A 19,733-nucleotide genomic window follows, 5' to 3' on the forward strand; every position below is an offset into this window, starting at 1 on the left:
CCCCGCGGCGGGGTGCGCTCCCGCTGCTCGGTCCCAGCGCCTGCCAACCTAGCAGTTCGAAAGCACCCCCGGGGGCAAGTAGATAAATAGGTACCGCTTACCAGCGGGAAGGTAAACGGCGTTCCGTGTGCGGCTCTGGCTCGCCAGAGCAGCGTTGTCACGCTGGCCACGTGACCCGGAAGTGTCTCCGGACAGCGCTGGCCCCCGGCCTCTAGATGTGAGATGGGCGCACAAACCCCAGAGTCTGTCAAGACTGGCCCGTTTGGGCAGGGGTACCTTTACCTTTACCTTTAACCATTCAGGCTAACCTTACTTGCTTTACAGCAAGAGGGCAAAAGTGCTTAATCCTTTTCAACTCACTCCAGATACCTCCCCAGATAGCTGAGTAAAGAAGTTGATTAAGAGTAACATCAATCACAATAAAAATCCAAATCTGATAGAGGTATCTAGGACATGCACATACATCTGTGAGCGCATACATCTCTTTGATTTCTAACTACAGGTATAAGAATTTTTCAATACAAATTAAATGGTAATCATAATTTGATTACAAATAATAAGAGAAAGGCGATGATAGCTATATAAAAATCACTGGCCATTACAGTAAGAGTAGAGGTACAGTAGAAATGTAATGCTGCCACTTAAAATGTTTGTCTAGACAAACATGTCGAAATGTTTCTTGTCTCAGAAACTACTGAGTAATTTCAAGTGAAAATTACACTGTGTTTCCCCCACATATTTACAAGCAGTATGACAAAATTTGTTTGCTGATGAAAACAGTACAGCATGGAATATTGTTCGCCAATACTTCTAATGCTCTCTGTGATAAACATACAGTGGTACCTCTTGTTACAAACTTAATTCATTCCAGAGATCCGTTCTTAACCTGAAACCGTTCTTAACCTGAGGTACCACTTTAGCTAATGGGGCCTCCCGCTGCTGCCGCCGCACGATTTCTGTTCTCATCCTGGGGCAAAGTTCTTATCCCGAGGTACTATTTCCGGGTTAGCGGAGTCTGTAACCCGAAGTGTTTGTAACCCGAGGTGTTTGTAACCAGAAGTACCACTGTACTCCCGCAGCCACTTAAAATCCTCCAAACTTTATTGAGGAGGGTGAGACACCTAAAGGAAAAAGAACACAATCGGAAACATTTGTAGCTAGAAACTATGCTTAATTCATCTGATCAAAACCAGTCCTCCTTTCAGAAATGAAATTGGTGAACCATTGCTGGTATGGTTGTTTCATATCAAATCAGGACAGCATGGCTTGTGAAACACATATAGCTTCTGAACAGTTTAATAAGAATGGTGCTGGAAGTGGATCATTTAAAACAGGCCATTATCTTTAGTGAACTCTGAATCACTGCAGGGCTAGGGCAGCTAGGGCTACAATTCTATACACCAGTGGTTTTCAACCAGTGTGCTATGGCACTCTGGTGTGCCTTGAATGATGGTCAGGAGTGCCGCGGACAACACTCTTTCCTTCCCTCCCTCCTCTGATGCCCTCTTGCACCTTTGCCTTCCAAAGCCTTGCACAGCTGTTTATTGCAGCAACCCTGGCTATAATCTCCGCAGGTGAATGCTGCCTCTGAGTGGCACCTCTCTTTTGGGGGGCAGCTCAGAGACCAGGGATGGTAGCAGCTGCTGCCTGGAGGACTCCCAAAGAGAGGGGAGAGGAGACGAGGCCTCCACAAGGGAGGGTGTTTGAAAAAGGGGTGACATAACTGGGCTCCTGAGCCCCACAGGGGTACCACAGAAAGAATGTTGTTGGTTAGGGGAGCCATGGACTCAAAAAGGTTGAAAACGTCTGCTATACAGCAATGGTGGCTAATCTATAGTCCTCTATGTGTTGCTGGATTCCAGCCCCAACCATCCATGGCCATTGGCTGGACCAAGAACATCTGAAGAGTCACAGGTTAACCACCTTTTCTACTCAGTGGACTGACCTCAATAATGCTTCCTTCTGAAATGCAGAGAATAGCACAGGAGGGCCTCAGGCAGCTCCTGCTATCAAAAGACTAAAGGGAGTTCTTCCTGAAATTCAACTCCTGTTGGCCCATTAAAAGAAACATCCTGTACTTTTGTGTCATCTAGCAAATAGTCTCAAGGTAGTGTGAACTATTTGTGAAAGATTTTCTGTTTCATTTAAATATTCTCTACCAAATCTTTTATTCTAAATTTGGATTTGCTTTTCAGTTAATGTAACTATGTAGTTCAAAGGTGAGGATCAACAGAGGCAAGTTTAGGAATGCTTCTAAGAGGAAGATGCTTCCAAAGTACTCAAACAGTTGTTAATCATTGCCTTGGGGTTCGTTGAACTTACTTTACTCTAATTCTAGACTATTAACTCTTTCATATAAGAGAAGCGTGTGCTGCACCTGTTACTGTACCAAGACCATTACTTCTTTTTCAGGAAGATGTTTTATAACAATATATACACAGGAGTTGTATACATAAAAAACATAAAAACTCAATTCCAATATAAAACCAATGGATAGATTAAGCCATGTTCCTTCTGGGGTAGTTTGTCTACCTTCTGTCCCCATCCTGCACTCAGCTCTCACCTGTAGCTACTAGAAACTATCAGCACGTGACAGCAGTCACACCCTGGGCATGACTTGCCGGCTAAACCAGGTGAAGGTAGGCAATGGGTCTCAAACCCTTGGTGAGTTAGGGACTTTTCCTGCATGCAAATATAGACTTTTGCAGATTGACCGGACAAGACCAATAGTGGGTCTAATGGCCACGAAGGCGACAAACATTCAGCTGCCTATCTCCTTCTGAGCCTAATTTAAACTACTGATTTTGGCCTTAAAACCCAAAATGGGTTGGGACTAAGATAATTGGAGGATCACCTGCAGCTGTATGAGCTTGCTCAAGCTTTAAGACCAGCTTCTGAGGTACTGCTCAATAAGGTACTGAGGTACTGCTTCTGAGGTCCATCAATAAGAGATGTCCGCTTGGGTACCAAGCACTTTCCTTTCCACACTCGTGGAAATAACTGTGGCCCTATCATTGTTTATTTTTATTTTCAACAGAATTCTTAAAGTCATTTAATTTCAGTCTGTGTTCTATTAATAGCTGTGTTCTGATGAAGTATCACTGCTCACTGTAAATGGGGTATAATATGGATTTTAATTTGACGGTGCTGATTTTGTCTATCATGTTCTGTAGTTTTCTATACACTGCCTTAGAAGAGCACTAAATCCTGAAAGGCAGGTAGTAAATTTATTAATAAACAAACAAAACATAAAAGAAGTATCAAACCCATGGCTGGCTTGATGTTTCAGGACAAGCATATACTTGGTATAATCCTGATATGATATTGCAGGGTTGCATTTACCCCTCAGAATACAGCATATGCTTTCATAGTGTCTATGGAAACACATTCATGGAATTTTATATGCAATTCATAGAAATTTGCAGGTTCAATGGTGTCCCAGAATGGGCTCTTAAAATGTGCTGTATATGCGCACAAAGTTAGTACCAAATCTGGCAGCCTGTTACTCCGATACAGGCAAGCAAAATGATGTTCAAATGAACATAAAACAAATACATTCTTGTACTTCATGCCAAACTGGAAGCAGAATGCATGAAAATCCTACCAAAGTAATTTAAAACTCTGGTGCAGAATTAGTACTTTTTTTGGTACATTTATGCACTACAATTGTTTTAATGGTATGATACACATCCCCCTTATCTATGATGTGATTCCACTTCAGCAATAAACTCTTGACTTCAACTGTGCCTGAAATCTATTTCAACCTTATTTGTTTTCATAATATTTGTTAAAACAGATTCCTGGACTTTAGCCAGATCCTCTATGAATGTTTGCCCAGTTTAAAAAGCAAAGAAAGAAAAGAAAAAAGTTGGGTGAAGAGAATGCTTAAAGAACAAGAGAGAACGTTCAGACCAATATTATTATTATTATTACTAAAAATAATGATTTAACCCTTAAATCTGGTGAAAACCTTATTATACAAAATCGCCTGCCCTATACAAGTACAGGCTGCGTGAAAAAACACAAACAAGATTTTACCTTATATATAAAACAATATTTTGAAATGCTTGTGTTTCCAAATTCAGAGGGACATTCCCAAGTTTGCACAGCACCACAGTTGCAAAACTGGATTAAGCAGGATACAAACTGTGCATGAGTGAAGTATAAGATGACATTTCTTGCCTGCCAGCCATTTTTTATTTCACTGTCCTCAGCTTTGAGGTTCACGGTAGGGTACCATAGTTCTGACAAATGCAACTACCTGTAGTGCATATTGATCTCTGGATGAAGCAGTGGCACCTGTTTTCCGAGGCTTCATTCACACTGGAATTGCCCAGAATCCAAGCTAAACTTTTTAGTACAACACTAATAATGCAAGAAACGGGAATAACAATGTTAGAAGTTGTTACCAGATTCTACTCATCTTTTTTCTTCCTATATAAACTTTTCCATCCACCAACCTATGAGTTTACATGCTACAGGTGATCTAGCATAGACAGCAAATGGATGATGCACTGTGGCTTGTAGGATAAGAAACGCCAGCAGCGTAAAAGAAAGCTCTCACGCCTGCTTCCATCCATCACACCCTAGATCAGAGGACTGAGTGGAAACTCCCTTTCTCTCATACTGCCCAGCATGACAAGGAAAAAGGCAGAACAGTTAAGGGGATAAAGTGAGAGAAGGGCTTTATGTCAGACTGCTCTCTATTCCAGGAGAAGCCAATATCCCCTTCTCCAATTACCCCTGGGCACACACACAAACAAAAACCAAAGCCAACACCAGCAGCCCTATATGTAAAGACAGAGAGGTAGAAGAGGCATTGATCATTTGCTCTTAGATGTGTTTCATTCGTAGCAAAATAATGGGTTTGTTTGCTTTTTAAGCCCTGGGGCTCGTACGGGTCTCGAAACGCAACCCTCTGACCCTGAAGCTTCCCCAGTGTGGGGAGGCATCCTCTTTTAAGGCGCTTTTAGCTGACCAAGGGCATTTCCCCCTATTCTCCCTCCGCGAGCCTGGGCAAGGGGAGACCTCGCTTGGCACCTGCCCAGCCCCTCTTAGCAGCCTCCGTCCTCCACGCTCCCACCAAGGGCAACCACGCCGCCGCCGCCTCCTGTCACTCCATCATCCCCCTCCGTCCCCGGAGGCGGCCGCTCGCCGGCTTGCGCTTACCAGGAAGCGCGTGGAGCTGGTCCCTTGATCGATGGCCCCAACCAGCGGGCCCATCGCCCCACCCCGGGCCTCTGCCATGGGCAGGCTCCGTCCGCGCGCGCGCGACCCCGGCCCGTCTCCTAGGCGACCCTGTCACCCGCCACGGCGAGGGCGGGCGGGAGCGAGAGTGACAGAAGACTGACACTCCCGAGCCGGCGCCCTCCGCTCTTGAGAGCGGCGCGTGGCTTCCCGGATCAGAGGCTGGAGGCGGGGAAGGGGGCGCTGGCCCGACGCGCTGCCGCTCAGCCGCCAATCAGCGAGCCGGGAGGAGGAGGAGGAGGGCAGGGCGGGCTTATTCCCCCCCCCCCACAGGAAGCGGCCCAATGCATCGGGAATGGGGGCCGCTGAGCTAGCCGGTCACGTGCACCGGGCCTCTGACGTGAACTGGAGGCTCTTCGGCCTTCAGCTCCACTGGCTCGCCGCCTGCTGCTTGCTGTTGCGGCCGCCGCCGCCGCCGCTCCCTCCCCGGGCAGAGGCGGCGGCGGTGGATTGTGACGGCGTTGGTGGTGCCAGAGCCTCTTGCCTTGCGCAAGCGCTTAGAACGCCGCGAGCGGCCTTCTCCCGGCGCTCTCTTCCCCGCTTGTCGCCTGCCTCTGAAGTGCCAGGTGGCTGACAGAACCGGAGTCCCGTCCGGGAAAGAGGAATCCCTCCCCCACCCCCACCAGTCACCTGCGCGCAAGGTTTCCTCAGAAGTGCGCTGAGTCAGTGCGCACCTGCGCAATCTCTCGCACGAACAGGCCTGGGAAGTAGGCACCATCGACCTGGCGCTTCATTTCAAGGCAGGCACACATAGGGTTCAGTGCCGGATTTACCTATAAGCTAAAGAAGCTGTAGCTTAGGGCCCCACACTCATGGGGCCCCCAATTTTTTTAAAAGGAAAACAACCACTGGATGTACATTTCCAAAATATAAGATAAAAAAACAAATAAAATAAATCCTACATACAGCAACAGTGTTTTATTTGTTATATGCAAATGGCTTTAGATACCTATTAGGTCCATAAATCGCCTTATAGCATATATTCAACACAAAAAACAGCAACAATTTGTTGTTGACAAAGGACAGCTGGACATATAAAGGGCCCCATTACCTTCAGTAGCTTCAAACCTAAATCCAGCCCTGGCTGCACTGTAATTGCTGGGGAGTCACCCTCACCCTGTTAGCTTGGTGGGGGGCAAAAACAGCTATATTGTGGCAGGGGGTGGTATGTCATGCCTTTGGCCTTGCGGGATAAAGCTATTTCTTCCTTACGAAGTGAAAAGCAGCAGCAAGACACATTAGGAGAAGATAAGCGTTTTTTAAACTTGCTGCCTAAAAGAGAAATGGTGCTAAGTGCTATTTCTGAGGGGTGCTACTTCTAGCATGGGGCAGTCACAGAAAAGATCCTGTCATCAGCCACACACAGCACAGCTCATTTCTGAAGACAAGCACCCAGGCTTCATAATCATATCACATATATATCATGGATCCCCCAGCAACTTAGAAGCCATCACTGGCACATTAAAAGAGGGCAATCTACCAACTTTCTGTGGGGCTTGCTCCCAGCCCCAGAGAAGATGCCACTCTGAACTCGATGGGCTTGCTTCTGGATTTATTTCTGGATTTACTTTCTATAATTTATATTCAGCCTTTCTTCAATCATGGAACCCAAGGTGGTATGCATGTGGTCTAGGAAAACCTGATTAGTTGGATAATCAAGTTGGTTGCATCATGTGCTTTCAGATCATACCCCGGAACATGGATTGCACTAAAAGTCTGGTAGGGTAGTTAAGAAATTAGTTCTGTTGCACCATTCCAGAGAGAATAAATGTCCCCGTAGCAAGTCACTGCAGATTACTTTTAGTGCTAAGAAAAAGAGTGTCAATGGCACATTCTTAATAGCCTGAAAGTTTTCTTGAGGTAATTTTGCATAAGTACAGTAAAGCAGTCAAAACATTTAAGACACTGTGTTAATGAGACTCCACATTGCAAAGAAGAAATACTAGAGTTAATTTTGGTTGGAATTAATATTGAAAACCAAGCTATCCATAGAAATAAAAGGTGTGGCTTTCTACTCTGTTGCTTTGTTTAAAAAAGGGTTGTGATGAGGTCAGCTGTGTGGGTTAATGAACACAGACAATAGGCCTTTTTGTTCGTTTTCAAGGAACACAGAAGTGCAGTCAAAAGCTGAGATGTTTAAACAAATAGTGTTCATGGCTGATCAGGTTTCTTCTACCTATTAATATTTTGGACTGCAGCAAAAAAGAATTTCTGGTAGTTAGACTGGGCAACACGCTGCTGGTGTTAGGATACTGCATGGTTTTCTGATGTCAATTTATTTTGTTTTCCTTCCAAACCAGGAAATATATGACATAGAATTTAAACAACAACAACTTCTTCTTCTTCTTCTTCTTCTTCTTCTTCTTCTTCTTCTTCTTCTTCTTCTTCTTCCAGCAGTGTGTTTACACCCCTGAACCTTTTATGATTTTTTAATTTTAAAAATAGCAACACTAGCAAAGGAATTTATTGTATTTTTTCATAGTTTATTTATTAATTAAATTTATATTCCCCCTTCCTCCCAAAGGAGCCCAGGGCTTTGCACTTGGACTTTAGAAAGAAAAAAGGTAGTCATTGTAAGAAAAGACTTATTTTTTATCTTCGTTTTCTATCTTCAGGGAACTCTTTTCCCAGTAATCCTTCAGAGGAACCTCAACACATATATAAATGGAATATCCTAGATACAGATGACTTCTGGAAAAGTGGAGCTTTAACCCTCTCCTTTCCCTATACCTGGACTTGAACCACACTAATAAAGAAGCAACATTTTATACATGCCAAGAGTGTTATGCAGGACTAATGCTAGGGGTTGAGGATGCAGGCCTGTTACATAAATTTGCATTATGCTGGTTTATATGTACAGATATTTCTGGGGAAATTAAGATGGCAGGTGGTTTGGGTCTCATCAGCATTTTGCTTTGCAGTGTATCATCTGTCCTGTGAGCAAAGTAAAAATAACAATAATGGGAGGACAAAAGTCATGAGATCATGGACTCAGTATGAAAGATCCGGGGCTTGGGCTCCCTAAACCACCCATAACAATGCCCCTGGTATCACAGTCCCCTCCAATGAGAAGCATAAACCATTCTTTACGTAACCATTACTTCCGTGTAAAAAGCTCATGGAAAGACTTCCATCCAAAGGTAAGTTGCAGCCTCTCTCATTTATAAATTAAGTATACCAGAAAGAATTACACTGGCTGCTAATTAAAGTTCCAGACTAAATTCAAGGTGCTGAGACAGGCGTACAAAGCCCTATACAGGTTGAGATACCTAAAATATCATCTCATTCCTTATATGCCTAACTGATCACTCCACAGGAGAGGGCCACCTGCAGATACCATCTTATCAAAAGGTCCATTCTGAATAATGTCACTGTTAGGCCTTTAGTGTGGCCACATCGCTTCCTGAGGGGGATGGCCCTGCCACTGCTGCAGATGATTAGAAACAAAATTATGTACCCACATAAACAACAAAACCAAAAAGAATACCTTATTCTGCAGTAGAACACTCTTAGTTTGAAGCTACTACTCTAATGTACAAAGATGTGCAGAGCAATAAAAGGGAAAGCACTCTTTATTATTTGGCCTGTCCAGTTGTTAATTTTAATCTCTCTAATATGTTAATTAGGACCTTAGGGTAAAGTGTGTGCAATAAGTTATAATAATAAATAAAACAATAAATAATCAAAAGTGTTTTATTGCTGCCTCTCTCTGTTATTATTGATTATTTTGTATTCTATTGCTGTTGTAATACATTTATTACACTGTAAAGACACCTTGTACAATTTGTAATGGAATGGCAAGATAACAATACTTTTTATAAACAAACCCACAAACTAGAAGTCAGTTAATGAACATTTGCTTTTGATATTGAACCTCCAGTACAGTATTGGGGATGGGCACAGTGCATTGAGGTGAGGGAGAATTCACAACGTTATACAGGGCTCATATGCTCTTGGATGTGTGCAATTTGTTATAATTGTGGTGAGTACAGGCAGTACAGTACAATTCCCAAAATTAAATGGAATTGTTCATACAGGAAGCCACCTAAGGTTTGTTCAGTTATGCTCTCATTTGTCTTAACTAAAGATAAGAGCTTGATAGCAGCTACAGATCGTCAGCAAAAAGATCCCATTTTTAGTCAATCATATCCTTGCATATTTCAGCTCTGTGTCAACCACATAAAATGTGGCAGAATGAAATACGGTAATTATTAGGGGGAAAACTGCATAGTTGTTATAACTAAAATGTGTCTTTTGGGGAGTAGGTGCAGAAACCTCATTAGTAAATGTGCTGTGATATATGAGAAGTCTTTACATTATGGAATGCTGAAAGAGACATATTTTCAAAATACTTTGTAAATCTTTCTTGTCCTTTTGCTGGGTGAAATTACATAGTCTTTAACAGCTATACTGCTTTTAGCTGTGACTAAGATACCCAGCTAAGAAAAATTGTTCTCATGTCCAGGAAGAACTGGCTTGCCCTGGATGGAAGCTACACTCCCCTGGAAGGAGCAGGTTCACAGTGGGGGTGCTCCTGGCTTCAGCACTCTCACTGGGGGCTCAGGTGGCCTCCTTCCCTACAGCCCCCCTCTGGTGCTGAGATTGGCAGAGCGTGCCCCTTAAGTAGTTCCTCTATGGACTCAGGAGGTCACAGCATGGGAGAGGGCATTTTCTGTGGTGGCCCCTAAGTTGTGGAACTCCCCCCCCCCCACTGATGTGCAGCTGGCACCTTCATTGTTTAGCTTCTGGTGAATACTAAACATGCACCTCTTTACCCTGGCTTTTGATCCCTGAGGTGTATATTTTTAGGACCCACCTTCTTTTTGTGATAGTAAGTTGTTTTAAACAGTTTTTAATATTCTGTTTTAGTGTGGTAACCTGTCCAGAGACCTTAGGATGAAGAGCAGGTAAATAATAATAATAATAATAATAATAATAATAATAATAATAATATAACAGCAACAACTGTCATTAGCTCTGGTTAGAGAACAAAACAAGATTTCTTGTTTGTAGTGCAGAAGTTTGTGGAAAGGGATGAAATGCAATCCTCTTATCCAGTCAGCCTTGCACTGGCCAATCATAGTGAGTCAGTGTATCTGAAGAAGTGTGCATGCACACGAAAGCTCATACCAAGAACTAACTTAGTTGGTCTTTAAGGTGCTACTGGAAGGAATTTTTTTATTTTGACTATGGCAGACCAACACGGCTACCTATCTGTAACATAGTGAGTCAGTTATGGATATGAATGAAATTCTTGTGTATTAGAAGAGGGAAAACTTGGTTGGGTACTCCATACTGGACATTTCAAACAAGTAACCCCCCTAGCCAGAAGTTCCCCAAATATCAGCTCATAAATATGAATTCTTGATCTTAAGTCCTATTCTTTTAGAGGTATTTTTTAAATCTAACCTACTCACTAACCAACTATATTCCAGAATGCTAATTACTAGAAGCTTTTTCCAGTATCATAAACCAGCATTTGCATATAAAGTGGATGGCAGCTTGAGCTCCATTCTCATTTTTATGTTATTATTAAGCACAATTTCTCAATTTTATTGATACAGAATTTCTGGAAATCAATTCCATTCCCATGCCTGTTGTAAAAATTCTACGATTTGAAAATGTCATTTTTAAAAGAGGTCTTACTAATTCACTTCTGCTGCAATAAGCATTAAGTTAAGGTCCATGTCTTAACTTGCATTCCCTGAAAATGGCAATAATGTTATTTTGTCTTATATGTTCTGCTCACTTATAACTTAGCATCCATGCACCCACACTTTTACTACTTCCGTTCTCTTTCTTTGCATGCTGGGGACAACACTAGAATTACTGCATATACATGCTTTATAACAAATTGGTTACATTTTGAAAAGAATTATGTAGAATACCCATGTGAAGGGATGGATGGAACAGAGATGCCATTTTGAAAATAAATTCTGTCTTTTGGGGTAGGGTGGGCAAGAGGGTGTGGAGTTATGAGGATAGTACTGGGAAGACTGACTGGAATTGGTGAAATAAGCAGGAAAAGCTACATTTGCTTTTGAATGCTATTAAAATTGCAACAGAAAAAATGCAAGATATAAATCAAAATCATCTTGTGATAAGTCAATGAATGCAGTTCAAAATTTCAGTGCAGCAAGCCCATCTATATGCATTCTCACCAGGCTGTTTGAACCTGATTTTTTTAAGGGTGTAGAGGGAAGTTGTGGCCCTCCATACATTGCTGGACCCTGCAACCCTTATCATTCCTGAGCATGGCCATGCTGGCGGGGACTGGTGGGAGTTGGAGCCCAACAACAACTGGAGGACCAGAGATTCCCTCTTCCTGCACCTTTTTAAAAAATGTTGCCTGGAATTATATCTTGAAATGCAAGAAACAGCAAGAGGATAACCTGTGCCTGTATTCTACCAAGCAAAGCAGGAATCTCAACTAAAGCATCCATGACAGATGGCCACCCAAACTCCAGTGATAGCATTAAAATGTTTATTCTTTCTTTCTTCAGAATATTTATATACTGAGTTTCAGCAAAAAAAAATTCTGTGTGGTTCACACACTACAAGATGGCTCACAAACAAGCTTCAATAAAGTTTGTTACAGTATCGACAAAGGCAAGCTTTCACATGTTGTTCTTCCACCCTCAAGCAAAGGAACCAACTCCTTCACCTTCCACCTAATTGTGTGCAGAGGTTCTGACTGACTTGCAGAGCACCTGTCCCTGCTCCCCCAAAGGCCAAATTAAGGAGTAGATTAGATAATGCCCCGGACAGGCAGCCAGGGCTTCCCCTGTCACAAAGTTCTTTTGCCAGACAGCTGACTTGGTGGCAACTGGAACCCTCACCAGATGAGACTTGAGAGAATTGCCCTCCTCCCTTGCCAATGCCAGCCCCTCCCCTGCTCCCATACACAAATCTCTTCACTCTTCTGAAATATTAGGCTGCTCTGATCATGGGCAAGAAGTAAAACACTTGTACTAAAATTCCCTTTTCTATATTAATTCAAGTGACACTTTTTCTGCATTCAATTTGTCGGATCTCTTCACATTTTAGACTGGTTGAACAAGATTCCTGAATTAGCAGTTTAACTGCTGCAATTTAGTTTTCACACACTGTATTTGATGATGAATTACTTTGGTGGCAATAAATTTGATGACTAGCAGTTTAATCCTGTACATGTCTACTCAAACTTGAATCATGTGGACTACAGAGGGGCTTTGAAAAAGAAAGGAAGATTTAAGCTCCACCCTTCAATGGATTACTAGGTGGTCTAGGTAAATACATACAGGATTGCAGCCTAAGGCAGTCACTGCAGCAATCAGCTAAAGTAGCATATTATACTCAGGGGCAGGAGGAGTAATGCTTTAGAATTACAAAATTCCTTGCATTGTTGCACATTAATCTTCTATCTAAGGTTTAATGAAATTCAGTTCTGCACAAGGTGAGGAAGCCTCTCTTCATATTACGTAAACATGAATCAGCTAGTACTGTATATAAAAAAATCAGCCAGCAATACATTAAAGAAAGATGCTAGAATATGGGGTGTGTTTATTCCACCTGTTTGTGGGATGGTCTGTTTCCATTGCTAGTAGCTGGAAAGTTTATGGATAGTTGTGGTACAGTCACATTCACCTTTGGTCAGTGAGGTGAAAGTGTCCATGGATAGATATGGCAGAAATGTGACCTTCCTACTTGTGGTTTCTGTTGGTTCAATTCTAATTGCTTCAGGGCCAGACCAAGACATTTTGGACTCCAAGAAGACAGACCCTCCAAGTGTCCCTCTTTTCCAGAGACAGTCCCAGATTTACAGCAGCCATCCCAGTTTCCAATGTGATCCCAGAATGTCTCGCTTCCCCTTAGGATGTCCCAATTTTCATTGGAGAAATGAAGCTATGTGACCCCTGAGCCAAGGAGATAAGTAACTATACAACCTTTAGAAGACATCTAAAGGTAGCCCTGTATAGAGAAGTTTTTAAATGTTTTAAAGTTTTACTGTGTTTTTATATACATTGGAAACCACCCAGAGTGACTAGGGCAAGCCAGTCAGATGGACGGGGTCTAAATGTTGTCGCTGTCGAATAAGATGTCCCTATTTCCACCAGATAAACATTGGAGGGTATAAGGTGAGGGGCAACTGACTGGGGTGCCATGAAAGGGAAGCAAACTGTTGGCTATTTAGCTTATTACCATTGCCATATTGATGCCGGGGGGTGGGGTGGGGGGTAGAAGAGGCACTTGTGGTATTTTCAACCACAGATGTCTAAATAACTTGCCTTGCCATGACTAGACTGTTGCTGGGGAAGCTATTTCCTGTTGCACCTCAAGCAGTGAAATGTTGTAGTCTGACCCTGCTGATGGAGATCACTCCCACAGGGGCCTTTCCAGGGAATACCGGTACTTTCCTGAGGTTCCCCAATCTCTCGATCCTGGAGCTGGCCCTATGCCAAGGGCTGCTTGCTGGTGTGTGTCTGTTTTAGGCTGTTCAGAAGTGGGTCAAATGTTAAAAGTTTGTTTAGAAGATGAAAAGAAATGTGTTGCTTAAATGCTAAGGGACAAGCAACTTTAAATCATATAAAACCATATTAAAACTCTTATGCAAATGTAATCTGCAATGGAAAGCACTGTTATTAATGTCTTGTTTTAATTATTTCTCTGCTTTACCACATTTGCTGTTGCTACATTAAGCCAACTTGCATATATTGTGTAAAAGACCCACTACGCTATTCTTTTAAAGCTGATATCTATTTTCCAGGATTGTATCGGCTAAGAAGGGGCAGGGAAGGGATGCTAGCAAAACCAAGCAAAACACAGCTACGCTTAAAAGGTAGTTTCACACAATTTATCTATCACTAGGGGGCTCCAGCTGCTTACTTCTTACAACATCTTCTTTTAAAGAGTATTCTTATTATTTTTTTGAAAAGAATTTTTTATCACATATAAAACAACATAGTTCCAAAAATACCAACCACAACGTTTTAGAAGATCAGATCACATTGCTGTAGTTAGAGGCTAGACCAAGGTTTCTTCTACACTGTTTTAAATCTTATTTAATCACTCACTGTATGCCATTTTTAAACTAACTCTGAAGGCACTGGTATGTGCATCATTATGCTTAGAGGATATCCTGGAGGAAATGCACTTTGCATTTTCAAATCTGAGGAGGGAAAGTAACCCTCTTTCTTAAGCCCATTTATAAATTGGGGTTGCCAACCTTTGAGGGCCTGTGAGCCAACTTTGCAATTCTAGAATGTCATGCTGCTTCTTGCCCCCTCCCCCAGAGCTGTCCCCCCCATCACCACTAGGCAGAATAAGAAAACACACACATGCACACTTCATTTCCCCAAAGAATCTGAGTAAAAGTTGGATACAGAATAATTAGAACAGCTTATATTGAATTCACATTGTGTTGCAAGGAGTCCTCACTCAAACCACCATCAGATTAAAGCTTTCAGTGGCCGACTGCACAGTAAAAATCACAGATCTTGGAAACATGTCTGAGAAAAAGGTAGGAAGCCATTTTATACCAAATAAGACCAATGGTCTATCCAGCTGTGTATTGTCTACACTGACTGGCTGTGCCTCTCCAGGATCTCAGACAGAGTCTTTCCCAGCCCTAACCTGGAGATACAGTGGGTTGAACCCAGTACCTTTTGCATGTGCTTTACCACTGAGTGATGGTGTTTCCCCAAGACAAGGAAAGTTCCTAGTTACAGATAAAAGACATCAGTTGTACGTAAAAATGATCATCAGCCAAAGATGGCAAATGATGGCTTATTAAGCATTCTACCACAAGTCTAAAAACAAAGGAGGAAATTTCAGTTTCTCCTGATCATAGCTCAGATTTCTGTTTGCTATTTCAAAAGTCTGAAATTATGGTTCTTATTGATAATTTATATATATATATATATATATATATATATATATATATATATATATATATGTAAACCACTTTGAGGGTTCTTAAATGTATACTCAAGTGGTGCATACATTTTATGAAATGAATATAAAGTATATATTAAAATATTTCTTTATGTCTGCATGCAATGCTTCCCAACAGGCTTTACTTTATGATGAACAGCCTGTAAATAAAATGTTTCTAGTTCTCAGTGAGTCTGGAAATATTGGCTGATAGGTGAACACAGATTAGGCAGCAACAAACTATTTTAACAACAGACAGTTTCACAAAAAGGCTTTGTGTGGGAACAAAAAGAGGAAGAAAGAATTAAAAGTTGTTTGACAGCAGATGGTTATTTATAAAGCTCCTCCTATGCCCTGCACAGAGACTTCCGTTTAAAAACCTATTGTGACTTGAGACCCGGGGGGCGGTATGTGTGGAAACCACTTGCCACCTACAAGGCTGTAAATGAAACTCTTACCCATGAGCTACAGTAACGGAAAAGAAGTGTTACATAAGAAGCTTTTAAGGCAACCAAATGCCTGTGCAACATTTCTGCACAACATTGCAAGCTGCTGCACAGTCCTTGTCTTAAGGAGCAGCTTAGTTCTTCAAGGTAAGTGAGAACTAGACTATACCATATACAGATTGTTTTTTCTTGTGTGTGCATTGGGTTATCTGCTGTGTGTCTCCGATGTACACGCTTTATGATGCTGCCTGTATCATTTTAATGAGGTGCAATCTAGAATTGTAAGGACCTACAGTCTAAACTGCAAATGAAACCAGTTAAACTGAAGAACTTGGGTGGAAATTAAATGTGTCTTATCTTATTGAGTGAAACTTACCCAATGGCTTTCAATGGTTCTCAGAATGCTGATTACTTACTGAAGTATGGCATCCATTTATAACCTCCTCAAATGAAAACAATGTCATCTTGTACCCATCACATACACTTGGTTGATTATGGAGCAATGTGCTTCATGGTTGAAGCTGTCTTGTCCTAATTGAGCGGGGAGGGGGTAATTTGTTATTGTTGAATGGATTTGATTTTGTAGCATGCATTTACAAAAACGACAGATATTTTTGTGTCAAAAATATAACTGAATTTGAACTTAAACCATATACTAAGAGAAGGAAAGATCGAGGAACTATAATACGCTGCCTTCATAGATATTGTAATTGACCAAATCCACCCTTAATTTCATATAGAGGTAATAGGTCACATACACAGCAATAGCTGACTAACTCTGTGCAGTAAGACATGCACCAAGATTTATGTTCTACAAGATTTTCCTATAGTGCCTAAAAGCAGAGTAATAGTAGGTGGACAATACTATTGCATTTCTAGTCAGCGCCACACAAGCTGTGCAGACGATGTTTTTGAGTGTCCTTTCCTCTGCGCACTCTTCCTATGCAGAGATCCATTATCTCTAGGAAGAGTAGCTGTAGGCAATGGGTGTGAATAGCTGGACAACATCCCTCTAACTGTAAAAAAGGGGGGAATGTTATAAAGAAATAGTTTAAGAACCTGAAACCCCCAAAAAAGAGCAGAACTTCTCTGCTGTTATTCAGAAAGTTGCCAGGAACATTTTGTAATTCTCCTCTACCTCGCCCCCGCCACCAAAAAACCCCATTGCTGTTTGGTTCTGTGCCTTTCTTAAATAGAATAAATAACCTCTGTTCTGTTTCCCTGAAATCACTGCCATTTTCTCTCTTAACTAACAGCCTTCCAGTTTATACTTGAAGCATAATGTTCAACTGTTTCCTAAGCCCTGTAAACATCTGTAGGATGAAAGAGAGAACAAACAATCCATTATGTATTCTCTGATGTCAAACTTTGTGGCACTTCTTGTTTCTTGCCATTTGTATGTTAACATAAGCTGTGATTAGAATGTGAAAGAAAAGTAAGTATGTGGCTAGGTCATCTAAGATAATATACAGCCTACTTGCCTCTGACATTACTTTCCTCGGCTTTTTCTACTTTCCTTTTTTCTAGATCCATAGAACCTTTCAGGGCAAGGGCTGTAGTTCAGTGATAGAGCACATGCTTTGCCATGCTAAACTTCCATGATTTTCCTTTTTAAGGGGGCTGCAAATGCTTCCCCCCTCCCCGAATCAAATGAGCACTAAACTTGTGCTCCATTACATTCCATTAGTTTTCAAAAAGTGGCTTTTATATATCGTGAAAGCTCAAATTTAATGTGCAAAATAACAAGGAAATGTCAGGAAATCAGAATCAGCTGCAGTGTGAATGCAGGCAAAGCTTCACAAACCCCATCCCACTATTGAATTAGCGTGCATTTAATGACCTAGAATTTATCGCAATCTGGCAGATGTTTCTTATCTCCCTAGTAGCTGGTGATGGTTTCAGTTGTACTTTACACACTTATGTCACTTGCTGTTTGCTCCTGTTATACCATTCCCTTACTTGCTACATTGTGCTTCATGCTAGCTCTTTCTCTTTTCCAGTTCTAGAGGATGTTGTCAGAAGGGTACCTCTGTATAATTCCTTATCATGATCTCATGAATTACAAGCTCGCTTGCAACCAAGGAGAAGAGACAGTACACGAGATGAGGCCTTTGAATGGCATCACCTATGAATCAACAGAGGAAACACAGGACAGAAATCTCTTTTGGAGATGTAAGTCTGTTGGCAAGTTCATCTTCTCTGTTTGTTCCAATGAAAACAGAAACAGTAGAAGGCAGATGGATACACAGACGCCAAATCCAGTATTGGAAAGGCAAATATCTCCAGCTGTGGAAATCTGTACAGGACCTGCTATCAACAGAGACACTTACCTAGTTCCACCTTCTTGTAAAAGCATTTGCAAGAATTACAATGACCTGCATATTGCTGGTGACCAGGTACTGCCTATGAGTTCAGTTAAAACAGATTTTACCTATGACAGTGGGATAGGTCCATTCCTGGAGTCATCAGAGATCCCACCACCAATGGAATCCATATCAATGCCACCTGCTGAGGTCCCTCGCAAGCCAACCAATAGGTATTCTTCATGCTGGAGAGTGGCCAGCATCATGCAACACCAGCAACCCCTCTCAAATTCACTACTGAATAACTACTTGGAGGAGAAGGTGGTGGAGCTGTACAAGCAGTATATCATGGATGGCATGGGTAGCAGTGCATCCCCTACTCAGATCTTGGCATCAGAATTCATAATGACCAATGTAGATCAAATCAGCATGAAGCTATCACAAGAAAGGAACATGAAGACCACCCAAGCCAAGGATATGGTCATTAACTGCCTATTGCGACTAGCCAGTGGGAAAATCTCCACTGAAATGAGCACTCCTAGTCTTCACATTTCCCAGTTTAGCACTGTGACTAAATAAATTAAGACTGTACCTAGACATTTCTGAGTCACCTTTGTTAAAAGTCAGTTTCGTTTCAGTAAGGTGAAGTTCCTGGGATATGGTCAGAGCACGAAATACTAACTATTATACAGGCGAACACCTGAAAGAAGGATTGGTTTGTAAACCATACAGAAACCTTAGATGCCTTTTTTCAAATGTAAATGCTTCATGCTTCCTTCCAATAATCCTACTTCCACATTTTATTAACCCAAATGTGGTTGTTGTCCCATTGCATTGCACTGTTTTGTATCCTAATGAGAAGGAACATTGACCCTATTGCCTTGGCAATGGGGACCATTTTGTGTCCACCCCCCTTCACCAAGCAGCAGCAGGTTGGAGGAATGGTGGCTTCAAACAGGCATGAAGAAGAGCGTTGTTTCCCCATTGGAAGATTTTGCAATTAAAAATTAAACCTCATGGGAATTCAGCACAGTACTAATTCTAAATATCCCTTTCGGTGTGTAATTATTTTCCTCCCTTCCCAATACCCTGAGCCTCCAAGTGCATTTCTAACCCCTTCTGGGTTTTAATGTACCTATGTGGTGTTTTTGTCTGTCTGCTTGGGTGGCTTTAAGTCACTTTGGTTTGCCCTGGGCAATATAAAATGACTAACAAATTTAATAAACCTACCAACAAATAAATAAATAAATAAACCATTGTGTAGATGACTGTGTGTCTGCCCAGGTGGTATAGGACTGCATGACAGCTTTATCCCAGTGCCTACTCTGTCCTTGCTTCTCCCATCACACCTTGAGAACTCCAGAAATTGCCAGAGGGGCCTATAGAGCATCAGTGGACCCTGATTGCTTGAACTCCTGATTCTGCCTGAGACAGCTTTTCCAAAAATGATGGCATTCCCTTGCCCACTCTCTCTTGCTTACATTCCTATTACTTGTATTCCCTCCCCTGTTTCCCTGTGGAATTCCTGGTCCCTCGTGTTCCTTAGCCACTCTTCCTTATTGCAACTAAAGGGAACATATGCCTAATTGAAATGACCACATATTGTCCCCCTGACTCCCTACCTCTCCCTTCTTTTCTCTTCCATTTTAGACCATAAGCTCTCCCCACCTCACTGTGTCATATCTGAGGATGAGGATTCATGGTAACTGGTTTGACTTGACTTGAAACTTTGCATTGCACAGGGTATCAATTGTCATAGGTCTTTGCCACTTGAACAAAAAGAGAAACTTGATTAGTTTTCATTTTTTATTATGTCATCAACAAA

At 41.9% G+C, this 19,733-nt stretch overlaps 2 protein-coding genes across 2 annotated transcripts in view; one reads left to right on the forward strand and one right to left on the reverse strand.

Moving 5' to 3' along the window:
• GK (glycerol kinase) overlaps positions 1–5,674 on the reverse strand; it is a 38,886-nt gene extending 33,212 nt beyond the window's left edge. Inside the window, exon 1 of the mRNA XM_082221202.1 lies at positions 5,170–5,674. Within this exon, the coding sequence (XP_082077328.1) occupies positions 5,170–5,247 (78 nt within the window). The 5' untranslated portion in view covers positions 5,248–5,674. The remainder of the gene's footprint in view (positions 1–5,169) is intronic.
• Positions 5,675–15,569: 9,895 nt separating this feature from the next.
• TASL (TLR adaptor interacting with endolysosomal SLC15A4) lies at positions 15,570–18,505 on the forward strand. The gene is made up of 2 exons (XM_082220622.1): positions 15,570–15,752; positions 17,606–18,505. The coding sequence occupies exon 2, from the start codon at positions 17,615–17,617 to the stop codon at positions 18,485–18,487; it is 873 nt and encodes a 290-aa protein (XP_082076748.1). The 5' UTR covers positions 15,570–15,752; positions 17,606–17,614; the 3' UTR covers positions 18,488–18,505.
• Positions 18,506–19,733: the final 1,228 nt, after the last annotated feature.

Source organism: Podarcis vaucheri, assembly GCF_965113315.1.
Source record: "Podarcis vaucheri genome assembly, chromosome: 4".
In the NCBI taxonomy this organism is placed as follows: Eukaryota; Metazoa; Chordata; class Lepidosauria; order Squamata; family Lacertidae; genus Podarcis; species Podarcis vaucheri.